Source organism: Quercus lobata, chromosome 10 (assembly GCF_001633185.2).
Source record: "Quercus lobata isolate SW786 chromosome 10, ValleyOak3.0 Primary Assembly, whole genome shotgun sequence".
NCBI classification, from domain to species: Eukaryota; Viridiplantae; Streptophyta; class Magnoliopsida; order Fagales; family Fagaceae; genus Quercus; species Quercus lobata.
Genome location: NC_044913.1, coordinates 43554644 through 43565099, shown reverse-complemented (window position 1 = coordinate 43565099; position 10456 = coordinate 43554644). Strand labels below are relative to the sequence as shown.

Below are 10456 nucleotides of genomic sequence, written 5' to 3'. Positions count from 1 at the left end.
ATCTTAAAGAATACAACTTCATGTTGTGGGCTTGCCTTGCCTCATCAGATGCAAATATATAGCTTTCCTATTAATTTGCCTAACATATTTACTAACACGCATGAGAGAGAGAGAGAGAGAGAGAGAGAGGGCAATAATTGGGGCAAAATGGGTGAATTGCATTACAGGCAATAAGCACAGGCAGTGGTTGTAAATGTGTATTATATAATTAAATATAGCACACCCTATTGTGTGAACAGATAACAAAAGTGACTTTTCATCCATAACCCAAGACCTGGTCTCTCTCTTCTTATATGTATATTCTTACCTCTCTACTTGTTCTGCTTGCCTACCTCTTATGAATCTTAAAAACTTTCTCGTCACGTGATTAATTGGTTACCATAATAAAGTTTTCAATCTGGTTTCCAATATTGTTGGCTACAGAAGATGAAAAAATCTAGAAGCAGTATTAGCAGTGATAGTGAAAGTGGAAAGAGATGCATTAGAGGGCACTGGAAGCCAGCTGAAGATGAGAAACTCCAACTACTTGTTGAACAGCATGGTCCCCAGAATTGGAATTTTATTGCAGACCATCTAGAAGGAAGATCAGGTAATATGGTATCAGAGTTATGTTTCATCTTTTCAAAAATAGTGCGTAACAGCATTATGTCTATTCAATTCTTACCTTCTAACTTATAATGGTCTGTTTGGATTGAGAGGGAATGAGGGAAGTGGAGGAGAGTAAAATAAAGATATTTTTAACGAATTCTACTCTATTTCTCTCTGCTTTCTCTCCCTCCTCCTCAATCCAAACATACCTAAAGATCTCAGAATTTTCCTCTCATGGTAACTGTTCAAGCTGTAAGAAATGGGGTTTTCAAACTAATTTTTTCTTTGTATTGTAGGGAAAAGTTGCAGATTGAGATGGTACAACCAACTTGATCCCAATATTAACAAGGAGCCATTTACAACAGAAGAGGAACAAAGGCTTCTTGCAGCTCATCGGATTTATGGAAACAAATGGGCTTTCATAGCTCGCTATTTCAAAGGTAGAACTGATAATACCGTGAAGAATCAGTACCATATTATGATGGCAAGAAGAAAACGTGAAAGGTGCTCAGTCCAAGGTCATCGAAGTCACTCCAAGTTCCAAAACCTTCAAAAATTAGGGACCTCATCCATGAGTTCATTACATTCTTTAAGTTTTAGCCAGTCAACGATGACAACAGATTCATTCAGTGTTGATATTTTTGGTGGAGGAAGAAAGAAACATTTAGGTCCAAGTATTTCTTCATGTGCCAATGAGACATCACATGGTTAGAATAATTAGTCTCTTTTCTTAATATTGTTACAACCCTATTTCTTGTGTGTATAATAATAACACAGATTTCATTGTGTCAGGAATCCCTGTTGTCCACGAGGTTGTTCCTCAATCTTTCAAATTCTCAAATTTTGCTGGGGTTTATGAAAGTGAAGAAATGCTCAACTTAGAGGGACTTGATGATAACTCCAATGCATTTTGGAACTTGAAAATGGCTTCTGAGCAAGATCAAGGAGATGGATCGATCACTCACAAGGCTGTTCCCTTCATAGATTTTTTTGGCGTGGGAATCTCTTAATAATAATTAGTTATGCGAACTCATTCTCATCAGCTGAGTTCTTTGAGTCTAAATTTTATGAACTACAGCCTCATTTATCTTTATATTACATGCATAAGAGAACATCTATCAACATTTAGGGCCTAGCTTAGCTTGAATTAAGCATATTGAGGAGGCTGTTTTATATTATGATATGCAATTATTGCATATCACGGAACTGCAGTACATATTTTGTGAAGCTTAGCTTGAATTAAACATATGTACAAGGATGTTATATTTCTTTATGTTTATGATATATGTAAGGACTGATATTGGATTGGACCCAATATAAGATTGAGTTTTAGCCTAGGAAGCCCAAATAATAAATTTGTAAAGCGTGGATAAAAGAACTAGATCTACTCTAGAAGAAAAACAATAAAATTTGCTAATTTAAGACTATTAAACACAAGTAAAATGAGAAAGTCTATCCTCGAAGTGGCCTGAGGAGTTTATATTATATTGTCTTGTTGATCAACAAAGTTACAAGAGTTCACAGTCTTATCGTAAAAATTGCTTGATTTCCTCTCCAATCCCTTTTTTAGTACATCTTCCTATTCTATATACTACAATTTTAGTATCATCCCTTCCATACACATGTAGGTTAGATTTTGGGAACTCCTTCCTGTCCCATCCAACACCTCCCAGAACTATCAACTAGTAGTTATAAGGCTACTTGACCACTGTTCAGATATCACCTCCACATTAATGCGGCTAGAGAGTTAGTTGGGAGGCATTTAATACGGAGGTAGCAGCTTTTTGAAGATATTTGTTGCCCTTCTCCTTTCTTACCCCTTATCCAACGTCCAACTCTTAGTTGTGATGTAACTTCGAAGAAAGTCTATGATGATATGGCACTCTTATTGACCTCGAACCTTTGTTGCCAAGATGACTTTTCTCCTCGGACATTCGTTGAGCTTATCTCATATTATCTCTACTTTTCTCTTTATACCGTTCCCCTTATAACCTTATTTAGCCATCCTCGGACTAGCTAATGTTCTCGAATTGGGTCATAGACCCAATTAGTACAACCTTAATAGTACTTCCTGATTAACTGGCCCCCACAATATATATGCAACTTCAACGCAACAATTATTGCATCACAGAATTGTAGTACATATTTTGTCAAATAAATGATCATTCACTTTCAATCATTGATAGATGTACTGATGTAGGGTTTTAAATGAAAAATTCGTTTAAAACCAAAAAAAAAAAAAAACTCAGCTTAGCTCAAGAAAGTTTTTTTTTTTTTTTAAAAATTTTATATATATATATATATATATTTTTTTTTTTAAGAATCAGCTCAAGAAAGTTTGTTTATCTTCATTTATTTAGTAAACGAGCATCAAGGCCAAGCGTAGGTTTAGACTCAACTATTAAATAAGTCAAGTTTAAACATAATAATGTTTTCATAAACAAGCTTTTAAATATAAGTCTCAATTTATATATATATATATATATATATATATATCATATTATATGATTATATGTATACAAGTACAAAAATATACTTATTGATGAATTATTAAACTTTATAAACAAGTTTGAATGACCTCAAACTATTATTTGTAATTTATTGATAAAAAGTCTCTTTAATGGTAAAATTATATATATAATTTTTAATAATACAACATTGGTGAATATAATTTTTATAAGTTCATAAACAAAAATTATTTTATGTAATCAACTCAAATAATATAACTTTCAACTATAATTTAGTTATTAATTGATTCCATAGATTTGTAAAAGGATAAGAAAAAAAAAATTAATCATGGTATATACAATATGTGAGAATGAATAAATTAATTTAGTAACTCTTGAGCAAACTCAAATTTGTTCGACAAGAAAATGAACTATAAGTTTGAAAATGTAATTTAACTTGGTGATAAACTAGAACTTGGCACATGTTTGAATAAAGATTATTAGGTTCTAAATGTTTAGGATTAAATATTTATATTTCTAATTTTATGTATGCTGGCAAACCGAGATCAAAACATATCTAGATTATGTATTAGACATTGCTCATGATAGTACAAGTTTGGATTCAAGAACATTGAAGCTGCAGAAAGAAGATTTTACTTTCAGTACTGAAGTTCAACCGATCGAACTTAAGCCTTGACTGATCAAAAATCATAGACAGGATTTTCTGTAGAATTCTATTTCAATCCAAACACTACAAAAACGTTTAGGGTTTCAAGTAAAACAATTATGGGTATAAAAGGAAAACTCTAACTATGTTTAGAAGATCATGAAAGTCTTGTGATTTACTCCTATGAGATCTGAGAGGTTTTATACCTTCTAACTCAACAAGCATCTGCAGGATCAAGAGATCTACAATCTAGAACTGGTGGAACCAAGTTGCTGCAAAAGATCAACTACTGATAGTGATCTAAAACCTTTGAATGGAATCTCAAAGTCACAAACGTGGGAGTTTGTGCTCAGCAAATCCAAGATAGAAGAGTTCGTGGAGTTGGAGTTGCACGTGGTCATGTTAGTAAGTTCTACTTGAAATAGTTTTAGATTTAGGGTTTAAATCTATTGTAATCTTCTATTTTATCATAGTGGATTTGTACTTACCTTGGAGATAGCTAGATTAAATTCTCCCCAAGTTTTTACCTGAAATGATTGGTTTCATTGGTTATCCTAGGTCATCATATTATTGTTTTCTTTACTTTTCTGCACTAAGTAAAATGTTTATATGTATTTAACCTAGATCTTATAATTAACCTAAGTAAATACTTGGCTAATTCATTAGGTTAAGCTAATCTATTTTTAAGGGGTCTAAACAGACAAACAAAGATAAATAGAACAATTATAAATTTTTAATACTTGATTCAACTCGACTTATTTACAATCCTAGATAGATGTTACTAGTAAATCAAAATCATTTTTGAAAACTAGCTATATACGTGTTGTTTAGCCACCCACTTTATTGTGAGTCATCCTCTACATTTTAAGTTGTGTATCATCCTCTCAATTTCAAGCGAAATTAAGAAAATCTATTTCATAATCAATATTTTATTTTATATGAATTATCTTTGAATTTGTAACATTGAATCTAAGATACAAAATGAATTAATCAGATGATTTCTTTTCCCTACCGTTTCAAAGTAAAGTAATAAATCATACTTTCTAATATTACATTTCTATAAATACACTATTGGCTTGGAATGTATTGGCAATTGAAATTTACATGTCAGCTCCCATGTTACTTGTTGAAAGTTATAAGGAAATTTTGTGTTGATGATTTATAGCTAGGTCCAGATTGAGGTAAGTAATGCAAAACAAATCCTACTCTAATAATTCTCAGCCTCGATCTCAAAAATCTCAGCCCTTACTGGTTGAAGTTTATCTAAGAATTCTTCAAGACAAATTTTCTCAAAACAAGAAAAAAAAAATTGATATTGGACTCTGCCGTGGTCAGACAGTACTACATAGAGAGAAATCCAAGCATTCAGATTTGAGTCTTCAAGCAATAATCGAAATTACGTATGAGGACAACTAAGAGCATTTGCATCAGATCATGTAAAAATTTATGTATATTTTAGTATAAGAATTTACTTTTTTTTTTTTTAAATATTCATTTTTCAAAACACTTTACATCAGATCATCTATTTTATACTACATTTCATTAAAATATTATTTTTATTGATTTTTTTTAATTGTTTCTATTTCTTCACACACAAGAAACCATCATCTACTCTCTTCCTTTATCCTCAGGATATGTAAAAAAAGAATAAAAAAACTAAATGACAAATAAAGTGTCTATTTAAATTAACACATTATTGTAGTAACCATGTATTTTTACACAACTTTGCATGACCTAATGTGATTAAATTTTGAACTTGGTGGGTTCACACCAGCTGAGGAACTGGGTTAGGGAGGTCTAGGTTTAAGCAGAGGTGCTGGGTTAGGGAGGTTTGCCTTCGCCATGGGTTTTAATTTTTGATTTTTGAGTTTGGCTAAACGATGTCGTATAAAACTTCAACTTTTGTGTTATCACTTTAGGCAAAACAGCATTGTTTTAAGACTGATTTGGCAAAAAAAAAAAAAAAAAAAAAAACAAACAAACAAACAAACAAACAAACAAAACAAACAAAAACGTCAACAATATGATGTCACTTAATAGCAAAATCTATCTAACTAAGTGGGTCGAATTGGTAACAAAACCAAACTTTGGGGGGAGGGGGATAAAATCAAATTTCTAAAATTTTGGATGTAAAATCCAAACAACTCCAAATTTCAGGGATGTACTTTGTAATTTACCCTTTTGACTTGATCATTTTTTTTATAATACAAGCACTGACGTGAGTGTTTTAAAACTTTCCCGATTAATACTGGTCCCTTGGCAAAAGATGACAAAAAAAACTTTGAGTAAGTAATTGATCATAGGTAGAACGTAGGAGTAATCTATATATATATATATATATATATATATATATATAACCGAAACGTCTGAAACTCTCATAATTTTTCACGTCAGCACAATATTTAAATAAAATTATTTTTGTTTAGTCAAAACTTAACAAGGAGTGAAACTTTATCTTTCTAACAAGTCTAACTTAAATTCAAACTTTGCAAGGTTAATCATGAACACTATAAAAGCAATGCAAACCCCAATATTTTTTTTTAAAGCTAAGTAGAGCTATGAGCTATTCTTATGTTATTTTCTTCTCCTCTACTTTTAAAAAAAAAAAAAAAAAAATTATTTTATGGTTTTTCATGTTTTTTTAAAAAGTAATTTTTGTACAAAAACCACCAAACTCTCTTTAGCCGTTTTTTACAAGATAAAAAAACTTGCAATAATTGAAATTATTCTTTTGAATGTAACCCATTATTCTTTTATATTTCTCTATTATTTAGTCATATATATTTTATTTTGTTTCAATAATTTTTAAGCAGTGAATAATTTGATTCTTTAATATTTTTTGGTCTTTCAAGTAATGACTTCTTCATCAAATTGTAATACAAATTGAAGTCATACAATAGCAAATCATGCAATGATGTAATTTCTTAATCAATTTAAGATTTTATAAAATTATTTTAATCTACTTCACGAATAGGTAGGCTCCTGTGCATAGCACGGATTAGCAACTAGTTAAATATGAAACATAATACTAACCGGTTGTTTACAAGCTATTTGCATGGACACTAGTTAACATTTTATAAGAGAGAAAATCAAAAGTAAATTAAACGACAAAATAAAAGGTTTTAAAACAAAATTATATTAATTATTATCCCTTGTTTGATTCCTTGCACTTCTAAATTTCTGAAATATGATATTCTGGGTGGGCCCGAGACATACATATATAAATATATATTCCTCACACCATTCTTTTTCTTTTGTACGTTTTCCCCTTCCGCCAAACCAAACATTAAAAAATAAGAAAATTTAAACACTGCAGGAGGTTATAATGGTTAAATTTATATTATTTTGGCTTTTGTAATGTCGGATGGAATTTTAGAACTCCTTTGTCTGAAGATCTTCTTTTCCTAATAAATTGAAGTTGGTGATGACTGCTTCATTTATTTAAAAAAAAAAAAATTGTTTCCGAATTGTTGGTGACTGATTGACTGCTTTCGCTATATTCAGCTGAAGGCTTTTTGGACGCTGGGAAAACATTTTCTACGTGGGTCATGGGTACTGAGTGCATAAAATCATGATTTCTCTCTTAAATAAAAGAAAAACAAAGCCATAACTTGACAAAAGTTGAGAATTATGAGTATTGAGTAGGAAGATGGTATTTAGAAAAACATTTGCGACTTTAAAGCACGAATGGAATATTTTATTTTAAAGTGATGATAATTGTTTCTATTTTGAAAGAGTTTACCACTGGGTTACAAGCATTTCACTTCTACAATACAACAAAATAACTAAATGCAAATATCTATTATATTATGGAGAATTTAATTAAAAATGTTGGGAGGAAATGAAAGGAAATTGAATTTGATTCAAAACCCTACAAGAAAAGGTTATATGTGCCAAGTGCTAAATGCCACACACGTATGTGCATGCTCTAGTATGTTCACAGATTTATTCTATTATTTATTTATTAATTAGTACTTCTGTTATTTTATATATATATTCCCACCAAAAACCTTTTTATGAGAGACAAGTATATTAAAACATACTCACTTTCATATCACAACCGACACTAAATTGTTTTTATAAAAGACTATACCATACATTTTTCTTGTTATTCAAAATAAGTTACCAATAATCTTGGTGTACAAGTAATACTTTTATCTCTTTTCAAACATAAATTTATGAGACTTTAACGTGTCTATAGTCTATTTTGTCAGAAGATATTCTTACACGGCACATTTTGCATTCCTATAATGCTTCCATAATTTCCGAACACGGCACATTGTTTTTTTTTTTTTTTTTTTTTTTTTTTTTTTTTTTTTTTTTAATATGTATAAAAAAATTCTAAACATATTTCTTAAATTAATACCTTTAGAGCGTCCGATCACTTTTTCCTTTTAAGAAACTTCAATCTTATTAGTCTTGCCGTTGCCGTAGTCAAAAGTTTTGATCTCACTAGTTGGGTTAGGTAGTATAAAGCACATATATAAAAGACACAAGGGACAACCTTGGAATTTGATTTTTATCCTATTACCATTGAGGTTTGAGATCAATGTATAATGAGGGTTGAGAACTTTGGGGCCTATGAGCTCTGGCTCAACTAGTACTACTACCACATACAAAGCAAGCCACGTATTTAACCATTTGGTTTGCCTTATATAATAAGACATCTGAGCAGAAAGGTTCCAGATGGATACAAATAATATTCTCTAAAAAAACCTTTAGTTTCTATTGAAGGTTCTCAAGTTTATAATTTTATTTTCTTATTTTGATTCTTAAAGGTATTGGTGTTGATTTGGTCATGTAAATTATGGGGAAGGTAGGTGTATATTACCTCGTCGAAGTTATAGACTTAACCGTTAACAACTGCAATTGTGCTGTTCGATTTCATATATATATATTTATGAGTCCAGTTAACAAGTATTTTTAGAGTATTTGTTAATAAACAATTTTTAAAAGTTTTGATACTATTTTTATAAAAAAAATAAATAGAAAATAATTGTAAAAAAAAAAAATCAATTATTTTCCTTTTTTTCATAAAAAAATTTCTAAAAAAATTTAGGATATCCGTGAGTAAAATCCTACTTTTATAAAGATAGGCGCCGTGCAAATGATTCAGATTTTGTTTGCCGTGGGCCACTTGATAGAGATGCCATTGGCCCTGATAACAAGAATCAAGAGCAGACAAATGTCTATGATTAATACTGATCCTGGTAACAAGAATTAAGAGCAGACAAATGTCTATGATTAATACTGATCTATCTGGGCATTCCGGAGGAGAATGTGTTAAGAGAAAAACCATTAACGTTTTGTTTGCTTAATTAGTTAAATTTTTTTATTAAGTAATAGTTTTCTACCAATATATATATATATATATATATATATATATATACACACTACTATTTAAGGGACTTTTCTTATTTTGATTCTTCATTTTTTTTTTTTTTTTTTGGTTCAAAAAAGCCCCCCACACCCTTATGTTTATGTAAAGACAAACTAAAGGACAATCCAGTAAAAATACAACTCTAACTTCCACTAAAATATTACCTAAAAAATAGGATCACTCTCTTATTGATTTTCAAATTACTTTATCTACTTATAAATTAGATTCTCAAAATAAAAATTATATATAAAAAATAAAAACACAAGTTTTTTTTGCTACAAAAAAAGTTTCATCGCACTCGCAAAGCACATGTGATGAAGTTAGTGTATATATATATATATATATATATATATATATAAACATACAAATTGATATTGGAATTTGGAGGTCTAAAATGATGTGTTATATATCCAAAGCTTGCACCACAGCATGAGTCCATAAGCGGATAAAAAGAATGTAATATTAATGGCCGGAGATCTCTTCTACAAGTTTAACAACAGTAATTAGTCTGCATAATAAAAACCAATCCAAGAGAAGATAAAGTTAAAAACATATTAACCAATTTGAAAAAAAAAATTCGCAAACCTTTTAGCCGTGAAACAGCTTCTGCAATATATTGTAGTATGCGCTACAATTGTCACACACTGCCTCAGCCAATCCTTTATGTTAATCAACCACAATAGGAAATATGCATGTCTCCAACAATAGGAAATATCCCCGTGTTAATTCTATTATCAGAAGTGAGGTTGTTGGCCTCTTGGAAAGTTCCTGATGTGATATGTTTGAGATCGAGTGTGTTAGGGATTGTCACGGTCAACAAGGCATTACTATCGTTGGTGGCAGTATTTTTAATTGAGAAATTACTCTTATTCCATTGCTCTTTTTAATTAATTTGGCTTTTCAAAGTGGCTTCTTGTTGGTTTAGATAAGTCATTAATTTTCTCTCTTTTTTATTATAAAAAATTTTTATTTATTTTTTATTCTCACATATACTTTATAAAAGTTTTTTATCTTTTACATTAATAAAATTTTAAGGCCAAAATACATTGTTAGCCCTTGAAATTCAGGTATACTTCACAAGTTTTGGTGGGATCAAAGATACGAGATGATACAGCAAATTGTGCACAAAAACTATTGCCAGCCTATAGATGGCACAGAATCAATTTTATTGAAATTGACATAACAACTACAATGATTATTTAAAAAATAATTCATTTGAAAATTTTTATTTTTAGAAAAGAGAATGATGGCTTTAGATTCTCCTTCCACTGCCTAATACGTATAGATAAGTTAAAAAACTTCATCATTTGACTTTTAAAAAAAAAAAAAAATTATATAAGAGCAATTCCATCTTGAAAAGGTCAGTTGTTTCCA

At 30.1% G+C, this 10456-nt stretch overlaps 1 protein-coding gene across 1 annotated transcript; it reads left to right on the top strand.

Moving 5' to 3' along the window:
• Positions 1-343: 343 nt before the first annotated feature.
• LOC115962876 (transcription factor MYB54) lies at positions 344-1744 on the top strand. The gene is made up of 3 exons (XM_031081754.1): positions 344-589; positions 885-1295; positions 1381-1744. The coding sequence occupies exons 1-3, from the start codon at positions 427-429 to the stop codon at positions 1596-1598; spliced, it is 792 nt and encodes a 263-aa protein (XP_030937614.1). The 5' UTR covers positions 344-426; the 3' UTR covers positions 1599-1744.
• Positions 1745-10456: the final 8712 nt, after the last annotated feature.